This window comes from Elephas maximus, chromosome 23 (genome assembly GCF_024166365.1).
Source record: "Elephas maximus indicus isolate mEleMax1 chromosome 23, mEleMax1 primary haplotype, whole genome shotgun sequence".
NCBI lineage: Eukaryota > Metazoa > Chordata > Mammalia > Proboscidea > Elephantidae > Elephas > Elephas maximus.
Genome location: NC_064841.1, coordinates 19,172,238 through 19,187,413, shown reverse-complemented (window position 1 = coordinate 19,187,413; position 15,176 = coordinate 19,172,238). Strand labels below are relative to the sequence as shown.

Genomic DNA, 15,176 nt, shown 5'->3' with positions numbered 1-15,176 from the left:
TTTCTGGTCTGGCAGAGACTGGAGAAACTCCAAGAGTATGGCCCCCGGATACCCTTTTAACTCTGTACTGAAGTCACTCCCGAGGTTCACCCTTTAGCCAAAGATTAGGGAGATCTATAGGGCAAAAAATAACACACATGAGGAACGTGCTTCGTAGTTCACTCAAGTATATGAGACTAATGGGCACAGCAGCCCCAAAGCAAACACGAGAAGGCAGGAAGGGACAAATGGCAACAGTGGACCTGGGGTGGAGAAAAGGACTGTGTTGATACATCAGGGGCTTGGCAACCAATGTCATAAAACAATTTGTATCTTAATTGTTTAATGAGAAACTAATTTGCTCTGTAAACTTTCACCTAAAGCACAATGAAAAATTATATAGATTCATTGTAATGGAAACTAAAACTGAGAAATTTTTAAATGCTTACTTAAAAATAGCAATAGTAAACCCATTACATGTGACCATATATAATTTTACAGAAAGTAAATAGATCTTTCTAAAAAAAAAAAAATTAGCAACAAAAGTGGCATTGTTTATACATTTTTGCAATCTCATTAATGTCTACGTTAGTAGAAAACAGCTAGATCCTCACATACCTGCTTCTACCTTCAATCTATTGTGATATATTGTTGAGACTGAAGTATGTGAAGAAAATCTGTCCTCACCCAGTATGTAGTTGGAGAAGAGGATTATTTTAATAGCCTTTTCAGATAAGGATAGGTATTATTCTCTGATTCTCTACTAGAACCTGACAAGTAATAGTTTTTTAAGGTCAGTTACAATAAGGCATCTGAAATCACATTAATGAATTTTTCATGTTCTGATATACTAAAATTCATTGGTGTATCTTGTACTTTCAATGGGCCTTTTACCCATGCCTGCCAGTGTAACATTATGCGTTAGTAATTTGGAAGATATTGGTTCATTGTTAGTCCCTGATTGGTGCAGATGGTTAAGTGCTCTGCTAATAACTGAAAGGTTGGTGGTTTGAATCCCCTCAGAGGTGCCTTGGAAGAAAGGCCTGGTGATCTATTTCAGAACGGTCACAGCCTTTGAAAATCCTATGCTCCTTTCTACTCTGAGACACATGGGGTCACCATGAGTTGGAATTGACTCAACAGCAACCAGTTGGTTCATTGTGAAGTAGATCTTCCAAAAAGTTAATATATGTCATCAAAAAGTCACATCTGTTAATATTACTTCTCATCTCATGAGGAAAGCATTTACATTCTCGTGAACTGTCAAACTCACTGTGGCAGACACAGGTTTTCCAAAACTGAACGCTTGAATTTTATCATTGGCAACAAATGCTGTCTGCTCCTTTCCTTGAAGTGACAGGCTCACTTTAAAAAATGTCTGCCACACACTCAAGTCTGAATATACATAGCCTGTCTGTCAATCCTTCTTTCCAGTAAAAACGGCATTCCGTGAAAAAAGCACCTAGCTTACCCCACAACTCAAATTACATTGCACAAATGCTTCTCCTAAACGCAACCGTCATACTTTGCTTTATGCGTACCTCTCACTTGATCACATGGGCTATTAAAAAAATGAACACTTGTTTTCTGAGATTTAATAAGTCTGATCATTGTTATCATCCTTTTGATGTGAAATTGGCTTTTTCTTTTTTTACGTATATTTTTACGTATGCAGTTAGGTGCTACTAAGGTTATCCAACATTGCTTTTATATCATCACTGCAAATGTCAACACAGTTGAAACGGAATTTGATAGTAGTTTTGACTTTGAAAGAGACTTGTAGCTCCTGGGAGTCTATGAGCTTAACTTTGAGAACCATTATCCTAAAATAACGCACTCGCCCAGTGAGAAGCCACATGAAAGAAGAAGGAGGGTGCTGGCTTTCGATTCAAAGAGATCTAGCTTTCCGTCCTTGATCTGCTCCTTACTATCAAAGTAGTGCTGGATGAGACACTCAACCTCTCCGAGGCTCAGTTTTCTCATCTAAGAAAGGGAACCAACACACCCTGACTAGGGCACTCAACAGTAAGAACAAAAATATACTCTAAAAAAATGTCAAAATGTTTTCTCTAGAATCTTATACAGGGAATTAAGAGACAGCTGCAGGCATCAACTGGTGTATTGTTGTTGTTAGGTGCCATCAAGTTGGCTGTGACTCATGGTGACCCCATGTACAACAGGATGAAATGTTGCCTAGTCCTGTGCCATCTTCACGATCGTAGGCTTGTTACAGTTATTGTGTCTGTCCATCTCATCGAGGGTTTCGCTCGTTTTCACTGACCCTCTACCAAACAGGATGTCCTTTTTTTTAGCGACTGGTCTTTACTGATGATATGTCCAAAATAAGCAAGCCAAAGTCTTTCCATCCTTGCTTCTAAAGCATATTCCAGTTGTATTTCTTCTAAGGCTGATTGTTCATTCTTTTGGCAGCCCCTGGTATAATCAATATTCTGTGTACCACAGTTCAAATGCATGTTTTTCTGGTGTGTTACTGCTGAGGAGAAAGTAACTGTCAGATAAGGACAGGTGATTGGAGCCATCCTGTCCCACGAAGCACTACAGGGGTTCATATTTTGGTCTAGCCTCTCGAGGAGGCTCTTGGTGAAGCTGAGTTTAGCTCCTTAGGCTGCAGCCAGTGTGAAATAGTGCCCAGATACCTAGAAGCCTGGAGCTGTTGACCGCAGGTCCCCATGCAGCCTGTTGCTGCCTAACACCAATGTCCGTCTGTGTGTTGCAACCCCATACATAATTCCTGGCATGCCAGGTCTCCCATCCAGGAAACTATATTGCAAAGCAAAATTTTGAAATGACAGTATTATGTGGAAAACATTGGATATGATCTCCTACTTATAAGTACACCATCTTCCCACTGCCCCCAAAACCAACCCACTGCTGTCTAGTCGATTCCAACTTACAGCGACCCTATAGGACAGAGTAGAACTGCCCCCTGGGGTTTCCAAGGCTGTAATCTTTATGGAAGCAGACTGTCACATCTTTCTCCTGTGGAGTGGCTGGCGGGTACAAACCACCAACCTTTCAGTTAGCAGCCAAGTGCTGAACCACTGCGCCGCCAGGGTTCCTTCTTCCCTTGCAGTATTTTATAATTAGTAACAAAGTCTAGGGACAGGCCTCGCAAAAGGGCAAGCAAGTCCAATGTGTCATGACACTAACGTTGGGAACTGAAGTTTTAAGCACCCTTCCTCCTCAGGACTCAATTCTGGGACCTTTCTTTCACGGTCTATCAAACTGTGGTGGTGTTTTTTATTTACTACTTAACATCATTTTAAGTCAAGAAAAATTAAAATTTTAAATTATTAACATATGTTTTACCATTGATCTTTATATTATGCAATGTCAGTTTTAAATGCATATAAAAGAATATTTAATTGGTGTGCAGGATCACCAAAATTAACAATTCATAGTTCGCAGCTCGTGGCTACATATATATTTCATTCTTCCCAAAACAATATAAATACTGCACAAAACTACCTCACCTGTTTTTATTTCATTTCTTGATATGTACACATTCCACCAACGCTCTCTAGCATTGATTTACTGATGAGTAAGAAGGCCTGAAAGGAAAGGAACTATGAGTAGTAGCCTTATCTTTTCTTCCCTGCCATCTTTTTCAGCATAAGTGGTTGGCCAATACAGAGAAGTAACACAAGGAAGAAAGGATGTGTTAGGGTTCCTTGATTGACGGTGTTTCTTAAAACATTGCTGCCTGCTTTCTGCATTCAATGTAAGTTATAGTTTGAACAGAAAGTATGGCCTCTTGGGACTGTCACGACCCTCCCTTATTCAGTTTAGATGGAGTACCCTTACCTGGTACGAGGTTTAAATCCTGCTGAACTCCCACATATCTCACAATTGCTATTCTTCATTTATGTATGTAATTATTCGATTGCTTACTTCCCTCCCCGACTGGAGTGCAAGCAGCACATAGGCCAGGACTGGTTTGGTTTTGTTCACCATTGTTTCACGAGTATCTAGCACATAATAGGTTCCTAAGACGTACTGGAGCCCTGGTGGTGTAGTGGTTAAGAGCTCGGCTGCTAACCCAAAAAAGTCAGCAGTTCAAATCCACCAGCTACTCCTTGGAAACTCTGTGGGGCAGTTCTACTCTGTCCTATAGGATCACTATGAGTTGGAATCGACTCAACGACACACAACAACAATAAGTATTTATTAGATGAATGAATGGATGAATAAATGAATGGCTTTCTGTTTTGCAACCTGAATACTAGTGTCAGGTGAAGAGGTGGGATAAGCGAGGGCAATATGAATTCTAGCTTTTGTTCAGAGGGCGCTGAATCCTGTCACAAGTCTGGAAAACTAAGCAAGCATGGTACTGCCTTTGTTTACCTGATTGTCTTTCCTACTAGTTAGTAAGGATAATGGCCAAGTCTTTGTATCTCCGGCCGGGCACAGTGCCTGGCACTTGGTTGCCTCTTAGAAAATTTTGGCTCTTTTGAATTGAATTAAGCAAAATTTAATTTGAGGGAAATATGATGCCCTGAAGTTTACACTGTCTTGTCCTCCCCTTCTGTCTCCTCTTTCTCCTTTCCCTTCTTCCTCTCCTTTTGACTTCTTAAAGATCCCTGAGTCTTGAGAACGATTGTAGTTGTGATCAGATGTTTCCAACAGAAAATTGCGCTCATCTATTTTCAGTTAACTTGATTCTGATTGGCCTTGTAATCATGGCAGTAGCACCCCTGAGAGAATGCCCCGAACCAATCTGGGCACATAATTTGATAATAATATCCACATGTCGACATTGGTCTTGGGATAGAATCACAAGGCAGGCACTTCAGAAGCTCATCTGTTCAACTCTAGCTAATTCAGAGAAGAAATTAACTTGGGGATTGGATGAAATCCACTCTCCTGCCCGGAAGGCCACAGCTAACCTTGTCAGAATGGCAGTATAGAAATGCCAGAGATCCCGAGCATCGGCTGCTTAATGGGAGCCAGCCTTCTTGTTAGAACTTGGTCCACAATCTATCCGTCTTGTCCATTACCCTACGACTACATTTGAGAAATGGCCAGGAGGAGATGTAGTAAAAACAGAGTGTTCATAATGAAATTGAGGATCGATGAAATAATAAAAAACAAAAGCCTACAGGTGAGATTGGTATTGATTGACCATCTTAGAATACATTGTTAGTAAGCGATCCGAACATGCTTCCAATATGTAAAATGGGGGATTTCTCTCCTGAGTGAGCCTCAAATTGAAATTGTAGAATGTCATAAGAAGAAATTCCCGGGATGGTCCTCTTAGAAGTTAGGGGGCTGTAGCGGCGTGCAAAGGGCATGGACTTGGGAGCCAGCCATACATGAGTTTTGTACCCAGCTTTAGCTCTGTGTGACCTTGAGCAAGTAATTAACTTGTCTGATTTTTTTTTTAATTGGTATAAAAGACATTCCTTGTAGGTTTGTTTTGAAGGTCAAATGAGATCACCAGGGAGAGGTATGAAGCTCAGCATCTGGCATAGCACAGTCATGCAACAATGCTATCTTCTCTCCTCACCATTTCAGCCCTTTGGAACAGCTTGGCAGGGCTTGGACTAGGGTAAAGCAAGTGAGGGGTCCAGGTCACCCTGAGAGTGAGCACCTCCTTAAATTCTGCACCCTAGGTACTCTTCTTGCCTCACCTTAGTCCCAGCCATGTACCTGGGACAATGTCAGAACAGGGTTGAGGAAGGCTTCTTCTCTCAGGGTAGATGCCCACCCCCCACCATCTCCTGGATCATCTTACAAATGACAAAATTGAGACCCATGGGGGTGATATAACTTGACTAAAGCCATCAGTTAATAAATGGCAAACCTGGAATGTGAATCCAGGCCTCTCAGCTCTAAACCGCTGTGTTTTACTCCCCAGAAGCCTCTAGCTGAAATCTTTGGAGCCCATATCGCTTTTACTGACCCGCATATACTCCTTTATGCCAAACATGATCTTTCTGAGCATCTCCACATTGTCTCCCCAAGGAGTCTTGAAGCTCCATGAGATAGGAAGAATGCATGTCTCCACTGTTTGGGACTTCCTAAGGCATTTTGTACAGGCTTACTTGCAGTCATGGTTCAGTAAATATCAATTGATTGAGAAAAAGGACATATTCTTATAGCCTTGTAATTTTAATGCAGAGAAAGAGTTATAATAAACATGAACCCAGCTGAGGGGGAGAAAGGCATTAATTTCACCACATGTCCAGGTCTTTAAGAAGTTAGCTTTTCAGGCTCCACAGGGACTCTGGAACTCACGTAGACTCCTACTCAGTCTTTCAAGAGAAGAAAATTGCAACTTCAAGGGGTACCCTTCAAGCCACAGGGAAGTGGTAGGGGGAGGGATAGAAGGAGGGATGGGAGGTAGAGGGATCTGACTTCAGCAACGTTGGATGTTTAAAGAAGGACTAAAGGAGAGATAAGAGTAGGGCTGCTCAAACTTACATGAGCAAACACATCACCTGGGGGTCCTGTTAAAATGAAGATTCTGAATTAGGAGGTGGGCGGGGGGAGCCTGGGATTCTGCATTCCTGCCATGATCCCAGGTCATGCCGATGCTCCTGGTTCAGGGACCACACCCCAGGAAGTGAGGATGTTGTCATGGGACAGAAGATAGTGAAAGCGTTGGCCGTTCACCTCTCTCCACTGCAGCCATTGGCCTTTTGATGGTGGGCAAGTTCCTTAATCTCAGACTGGGCAGAGGGCAAGTGAGATAAACTGAGACAGGCAGCCTGCCCCCCCAGCCCAATGACTCACAACTTTTTTCCACCAGGATACACTTGATGAGTGACATTTCCATGCGTGAAACATTTCAATTTCACCATCCATGAAATGGATGTTCATGTTGGTCTGTATCTCTGGGGGCCTCTTCTGGTTCGAAAGTTCTGTGCATGTGGGGAAGTTGCACGGAGGTTTTACGTTTGCAAATCTGGCTCAGTGGAAGCACTGCTTTCAGTCTGAAAGTTCTCAGGATTCCCACTTACTCAGGTCTCCTATCTTTTTGCAGGGGAAATCTGTGCATTCAAGATCCATGGCCAGGAGCTCCCATTTGAGGCTGTGGTGCTCAACAAGACATCAGGGGAAGGCCGACTCCGTGCCAAGAGCCCCATCGACTGTGAGCTCCAGAAGGAGTACACGTTCATCATCCAGGCCTACGACTGTGGTGCTGGGCCCCGGGAGACAGCCTGGAAGAAGTCGCACAAGTGAGTGGCCTAACTCAGCTCCCAGGGCCTGCCTCCAGCCCTTTGCCCACCCTGCCTCCATTGACATGCAGTTTTTCGGAGGTGTTTGACTTTTGGCTGCACCATGGTGTTCCAAGCACCTGCAGACATATGTCCGGGCTGTTTTCTACACCTGGATGCTCTACCCTTCTCTTCACTCGCACCAACTAGTTGCCATCGAGTTGATCTGACACATGGCAACCCCGTGTGTGTCAGAGTAGAACAGGGTTTTCAATGGCTGATTTTCAGAAGTAGATCACTAGGACTTTATTTTGAGGCATCTCTTGGTGGACTCAAACCTCCAACCTTTTAGTTAGCAGCCAAAGATGCTTCTATTCCAACTTCAGGACCTAGTTCAGTTGACACTTCTTCCAGGAAGCCTTCCCTCAGCTGATCCATTCCTGCAGACCTGGTTGGGTACTTTCCTTGGGTTTCTGCAGGACTATGTGCTTCTCTCTGTCACAGCACTTTTCATTTGGGGTCATTACTGTTCTCTGCCTCATGAAGGGGTTCAGAGTCTAACACAGATTAAGGAACCTTGGTGTCACTGTGGTTCAAGGACATTCTTAAGCTCGACTACTGACCAAAAGGTCACCATTTCAAATCCATCAGCTGCTCCTTGGAAACCCTATGGTACAGTTCTACTCTGTCCTATAGAGTTGGTTAAAAGCCATTAAATTCTTACTGAATGGAGGACTGAATGAATAGAGCAAGGAATGAATAAGGGAAAGAGGAGAAGATCATGAGGAAATGGATTTCCTAAACCTGGGTAACAGGGAAGGACAAGGAATGGGGAGGCTTCCTGGTGTGGATTCATCTCAGAGGAGCAAGGGAAGGACAAAGGGATTTCCAATGGGAGGAACTGATAGAAGACTCAGATCACATCTGTGACTGGCTAGTGGTTTCTCTACTCACTTGGCCTGAGGCCTGAGTTGGTGCCTGGGGCAGTGTGGGAGGTGGTGTGACCCTTCCTTTATGCCATCTCCCTCTTCCTGTGTGTGGTCCCAGGGCTGTGGTCCATATCCAAGTGAAGGATGTCAATGAGTTTGCTCCTACCTTCAAAGAGCCAGCCTACAAAGCCGTTGTCACAGAGGGCAAGATCTACGACAGCATTCTGCAGGTGGAGGCCGTCGATGAGGACTGCTCCCCCCAGTACAGCCAGATTTGCAACTATGAAATCGTCACGACTGATGTGCCTTTTGCCATCGACAGGAACGGTGAGTGCCCTGAGAGCACCCCAGCATAGCACAGGGAAACAAGCCTACCACCTCCACTCTGAAGGCCAAGGGGGAGCTCTGAGTGTACTTGGAGAATTATGCCTCCCGTGCCATCCTGGATCTGGGCCCTGTAACCCAGATCTCAGCCCTTCACTCCAGGGAATGGCCTCCCATTAGCCGCAGCCCAGCCAGGTCTAAGACACCCTAGGTAACCTCAGAAGCCTACTCGGTGAATGCGTTCTGTAGAAATCACAATACCACACATCTGGGTACCAAGGGTGGGTTGATTTTCTGGTACAATTTTCCAGTTGTCATCCAGATATGAGCCATGCCATCAACTCGGCCACGCCGGGTCCCTTTCCTATGTGATAAGTTGTAGCATTAGGCCACGCCACAACAATCTGCTTCCTTCTCCAAGCTAAAGACGTGCTAACAGAGAAGGTGGGGATTTTGAAACACTTTCTAAACCACGGATCCATTCAGAAATCTTTAGAGTTCTTGCCAGTAATGTCTCTTGAGAATTTTAGCCCTAATGAGAGTGATGAATGAAAGAACCTTCCTACTACACTTCAATCCTAGATTGAACTGAACTAAAAACAATCCTGTCAAGTCACTTGGATAGTTCCCCATCACCATTAGTGCAAACAATACAGCCAGAAACCCAATCAGGTCAGCCCCATTTGACTATAATTTTCAAAACACTGATTATAATCAAATGATAATTATTTGCCAAGTGTATTGTTTAATTATTAGCAGGAATGTGAGGGTACCTGGATATTATCCCTGCTTTCTTTCGAATAGGATTTAAGTCATACAAAGATGCAAAAGTTGCAGACCCTGAAATTCATCCACTCTGCAATGATGTATTAAAGTGCCAGACTCTGGGAAAGGAGATAGGGTAGAACTCTGCAGTGCAATGAATTACTCAATATGACCCTTCTAGCCATAGTCTTTGAAACTCCCACTAAATGATTGGGTGAGACCATTCTAATAAGGTATATAGAATCCTAATGAGGGGATTGGTCAGTTTTGCCAACCCACTTGGCTTAAAATGAGCCATCTCAGAGGCAAGAAGAAAGGATCTCATCACCACCAAGAAAGAAGAGCCAGTGGTGGACCTGGGATCCCTGTGCTGAGAAGCTCCTGGAATGAGGAGAACAAGAGATAAGAGCTCTAACATTGAAGATGGTAAGAAGCAGTGACAGAGAAATGGTGGCCAGAGAGACCAGCAGGAGACGGCGTGTTGGGCTTCCTAGCCCACAGAGCAAGAAACCTGAGTGCCTTTGGGCAAAAAGATTGCTGGAGGAGTAGCATGCCTCCAAGCACTTGGTGGAGCTAGGTTTACTGACCCACAGAGATAGAGCTGAGCATTTTCGGGTAGAGGCTTGCTGGTGGAGTGGGATACCTCAGGGCACTTACGGGCTGAGCTCAAAGAGCTTTGTAACACTTGCCTGAGCAAGGCAGAGGCTGAGAGGTATGCCTGCAGGCACAGCTGAGAAGAGGCTGTCCTGATAGAAGAACTGTATCCTGTACATTCCTGAACCTGAATTTTAACCCCATAACTATGAGTATGGTGTGTGAGTTCTGTGTGGCCATTGCAATGAAGGTTTGGACTCAGCAGAGAGGTAAAGAGTGCTGTGGGAGGGATGGTTGGTGTCAGAATTAGTAAAGATGGTGAAGAGAGGAGGCTTCTCTGACCTCCTCCTCAAAGGAGTCAGCCGTGGGCTGTTGATCTTGATTCTCCTTCCCCCTTACAAAATTAGAGGAGGTCAGATGCTTCAGCCATGCCATTTTTACAAACTCAAAATATATGTGATCCCTGCCCACATGGAGCTTACCATCTAGTGGAAAAAAATTAAAATAGAAACCAGGTGACATCAAGGGTGCAGTTGATGTACAAAGTATTCCATGAACCAGAATGAGGCAACAAATTAGCTCTGAGCCTCCAGGAAGCCAATGCCTAGAGGGAAATACCATCAGTCACCTGCTGGCAAATCTTCAGGAGAACCCCAGCACTCCTGGATGTTGAGACCAGGGAGAACTTACTCTGTGATGTAGTCTTCTGTCATCCTGACAACAATAGCAGATTCCACAGAAGATGGAAGCCCAGGAGACAACCTCATTCCTGACCTCAAGTAGTTTACCTGTCTTTGGAGATGGGATTAATTTTCATAAAACAGGGAAGAAGTAAGGAGGCAGAAAGAGGGTCATCATAAAATGGTAAAACACATGAAAAGTATGTTATATACCTGGACACTGCTAGATTCTAACTGTGCAGAGTGCAAGATCCATGCACAAGAAAGTAAAGAAGGAAATACTGGATTTCGGTCAAAGTTTGGTTCAGGACTAAGAAGAGGGTAATTTCAATTAGTAAAGACAGTCAGACCTGCTGCCTGACGGCTTCTCTCACAGGCCCTGTGAAATGACTTGCCTGCCCCCACCACACAATCACACATACACATGACACTCCCTAAAACATAAAACAACTGCTTTGTCCTTTTCTCCTTGGGATTTCTGTTCCCTATGATCAACCATAGGGTCTGCCCCCAAAGAAGTTTTGGAATTCAGGGAGTGACGAGTCCTTGATAAGCAGCAGGGCTAGGTCAGTGAATGGATCTGTGAAGAGGGCCCAGGCTCCACTTGACCCCCTGCTCTCCTTCTGAAGAACCACTGCCCAAGGAGAGGTAAGATGCAAATTCCTTCATCGGAGGGTAAACTGCCCCCATCAGGAAAATGATTACTCACCTTGATGAGCCATTTTGCTAACATATGCCAATTTATTTCCCTGACTGTCTCATTAAAAGTGAGGAATGGTCCTTCTCCAGGTCTCTGCCTTTGACTCTGGTTTACAACCTGAGATGAAGAGGACAGTGGGCACTCCTGGGAAGTATGGGTACCCGGCGGTGAGGTTTACAAGAGCAGTTCTCCCAGTAATGAAGGCAGGACCTGGGGCAGACACATGACCAGTTCCGTTCTAATGAGCTTCCCATTGGCCCTTATCCATCACTTCTCCCAAGGACCTTCAGGCTCCTTGCAGAACTTCCTTAGCATACAGGTCAGGGAAAGTACTGCTGAGTTTGGGGCCCATTCCTTGAGGCAGATGGTTTCTGGCCCCTGCAACCTGCCAGGCTCTTTGCCTGTGGAGGAAAGAAGGGAGGCAGGACAGCAGGAGGATAGAAGCACAGCATGTGGAGTCAGCCTGCCTGCCATTGACTTACACACTCAATGTCTTCCCACTGGAGGCCTTCAGCCTCCTTGCTCTTAAATTCTTCCCCTGTGAGAACACAGCAGTGACACTTCCTACCTTGTTGTGAGGTCTCGGGAGAGGCAGTGTGTGGTATGATGTTTGCAGGGTACCCTGTATATGGGGAATGCTCCACCAATGATGCTGTGATTTTTATATATTTACCTGGGAGTTTGGGAGGTGAGGTTTCTTTACCCCTCGTGGATTTCTGGGCTGAAATTAGTAGCAGGTAACTGAGTTGGGGACACCACCTCACTCTTGAGAAGCCCTGGATCCATTTCAGATGGCTTTCATGCCCCATCTCCTGGCACTTGGCCCATCTCTCTGAGATAGACACAGCCTGGATCCTCATTTCCATTTGACAAATGGAGAAAACAGTTCTAAAACGTAAAGAGCTGACCTAATACCGCCTGTCACACTGGTGGCAGAGTCAGGACAGGAAATCATGTCCCCTGACTGTTGGTCCCAGAGTCTTTCCACCAGACTTCTATTCCTCGATGGTATTTGACAGGCTCCCATAGCAAGGGTATTTAGGTTCATGAACACAAAGTTGTGTCTTGATCTATAGCCACTTCTTTGTGTGTGTATGTATGTGTGTGTGTGTGTGTGTGTGAGCATGTGAGCATGAGACGGAGAGACCTTTGACAAGTTACTGAAGTCCTGTTGCAGTTCCTCATCGGTAAAATGGGGATTATGTCATCGGGTGGACGTGACTGTTATCTGAACCAGGGCAAGCAGAGCCCTCACCAGACTGTCTGGTACAAACAGGCGCTCAACAATGATAGGGGATGACAGCAGAGGTCCCCAATGATACCAAACTACCACCTGTCAGATTTTTCTACTTTTCGAGCAATTGTTTGGTTTTCACACAGTCTCAGCTGGCCTGTGTCATTGTCAGAAGGCTGCCCCAGAAGTAAGAGGACTCTGATGCTTCAGAGAAGTCTGCATAATACTTAAAGTAAATGAAAATACTTCTTTTCTGTCTGAATATAAAAGTAGTGCATGCCCTTTGTGGGAAATTTGGAAAGCACAGAAAAGCATGAAGGAGAGAGTAAGTCACCCATAATTCCACCAGAGATAACCACTATTGACATCTTCTCATACTTCCAATATTTTTTCTATGTATTTTTAAATTAAGGCCACCCTACCCTTGCCATTCCTTATCTTCCCCTTTTTACGTAACATTTCATTACTTGTATTCTCCCCATTCTTGAAAACACTTCATAATCACAGCTTTTAATGCCAAATAACATTCCACACTGTATATAAAAACCAAAACCAAACCAGTTGTCGTTGAGTCAACTCTTGTCGACAATCCCATGTGTGTCAGAGTAGAGCTGTGCTCCATCGGGTTTTCAGTGGCTGGTTTCAGAAACAGATCACCAGGCTTTTCTTCCAAGGCACCTGTGGGTGAACTTGAACCTCCAACCATTTGGTTAGCAGTTGAGCTATTTAGCTCTTCCATTACCATTGGACACCAGTTTCTTTCCTGTTTTCCAGTGTAATAAATACTGCTTAGATAAACATATTTGTACATATATCTGTCAGTTTTATCATTTTCCTAGAATCAATTTCTAGACATGGAATTGCATGTATAAAAAATACGAACATTTTCAAAGCAACTGTTGTATATTGCCGGGTGCCATTCCTGAGGGGTTGTTCTTATTTAAGCTCCACCAAAATAAGGGTGCTGTTTAGACTGCTCGTCTTCCTCACCCTCCTTCCCAACTCTGAGTAGGGGAGTTTTTAAAAAATGTGTTCACCAACATGCAAGGTAGGTGTTGATCTTTGAGAGTTAGCCTCTCAGATTCACAAATTTAGACCTGGAGAAACAAGCCCAGGGACCGCTGCTCACCTGGGCTAAATGGAACTCAAGTTTCCTAAGAAGGCGGTACTAGGAGAAATCATTCAAGTGTAGAAAAACTGCAATTGGGATAAAAACCAGATGGGTGGCTTTGAGCTTTAAAAAAGCTTTAAATGTGTGTCTTATCCAAATCTGAGCCTCCTCCCTGCAATAGTTGCTCCCAATATTATATCCTCATTTATGACCTAATGCTTCAAATTCTGTGCTTTGGAATCCATTCTGACATTCATGAAGTTGATGGTGGTGGAGAAGGTGAATTATTTTCTCAGACGGTTTCATTAAGACTTGTTATGGAAGTGGAGCTGCAAACAAATTGAGCCATGGATTCAGCCGGTGTGTTTATTTTTCTACCACAATCAATAGTATTTGGTCTGCTTAATGTCATGCGGATTGTAAACATGGAGTCTTCCCCGTCGAAGAGGACTATCTTTCCAGAGCCATGGAACTTTAAAGAAAGAGCAAGTTAAAACTTTGTTGTTCAAAATTCAACCTGATGTTGCGGAAACATACCTCTTGTGGTTACATGAAAGTGCTCGCACCAGCCAGAATTCCTCCCCCTGTGATGACCAGAACCACAAACAAGTGGTTAACAGAATCCACTGGGAATGTTACCAACCCGATCCTGAGCTGTTGCAGAGCTGTGCAGGCCCTGGAATGGAGAGTGAAACAGATATTTGGGGATAAACAAAAGGGATTCTCAACGCCAGCCACAAGAACCAGAAATACATCAAACCTGTTTTTCTTCAAAGATTTTTCACTGACTATATTAAACTATTTTTATATTAAACTAAATTCTACTTCAAATTGGTGGAAGCAGCACATTTTTTAGAAGCAGTCCAGAAGCAGATAGCTGAATAACCAAAACCAAACCCTTTCCCAACCCCATGCGTTACAGAGTAGAATTGCTCCTTAGGGTATTCTTGGCTGTAATCTTTATGAATGCAGATTGCCAGGCCTTTCTTTTGCAGTACCACTGGGTAGGTTCAAACAATCAACCTCTAGGTTAGTAGTCAAGCAGAAATTGTTTGTGCCACCTGGGGACCTAAGTATCAGAATAAAAGAGTCTCATTCTTGCCCTAATGTCTTGGCCAACTTTGTACTAAACCCTCCCCCGCCAGCCTCTACCTCCCCATCTTCCCACTCCCAGCACTTACTCACATATATAGCCCCTGCTCAGGACTAGGATTGAGTACTGGTTTACTAATATTGGATGATCAATGGATCAACTTTTCTAATTTTTAAAACATTACCTGACTTTCCTAATCTTAGTCTATGTTGTCTCAATTTACATGAATGGAAAGAAAGCCCATTAGGTATTTTCCCTCCATTTTGATGAAATAAAAAAAAAAAAAAGACAAACCAACAAAGAACATGTGTTCGTTTATTTGTTCGTTGGTTTGTCTGTTTTTTCATTTCTATTTTCCTCATTTCACTTCTGGGAAAAGATGATAATAGCATTTGAGTTCTAATTTGCTCTCAACTCCTCCATCAAAAGAAAGCAGGAATGAAATTCTTCTCAGCAAAGGAAGACTTTAATCTCTTGGGATTGAGAAATAAGAAAGTATTAAATGCATGTTGGACCTATATTAGTTCCTGGGGACCAACATTGCATTTCAGCAAAAGTAGTCAATTAAAAATATGCTCATTAATTA

General features: G+C 43.7%; 1 protein-coding gene across 1 annotated transcript in view; it reads left to right on the top strand.

Moving 5' to 3' along the window:
• Positions 1 to 15,176, top strand: part of CLSTN2 (calsyntenin 2) — a 712,394-nt gene that overhangs the window by 558,160 nt on the left and 139,058 nt on the right. Inside the window, exons 3-4 of the mRNA XM_049867339.1 lie at positions 6,986 to 7,181; positions 8,208 to 8,416. Of these exons, the coding sequence (XP_049723296.1) occupies positions 6,986 to 7,181; positions 8,208 to 8,416 (405 nt within the window). The remainder of the gene's footprint in view (positions 1 to 6,985; positions 7,182 to 8,207; positions 8,417 to 15,176) is intronic.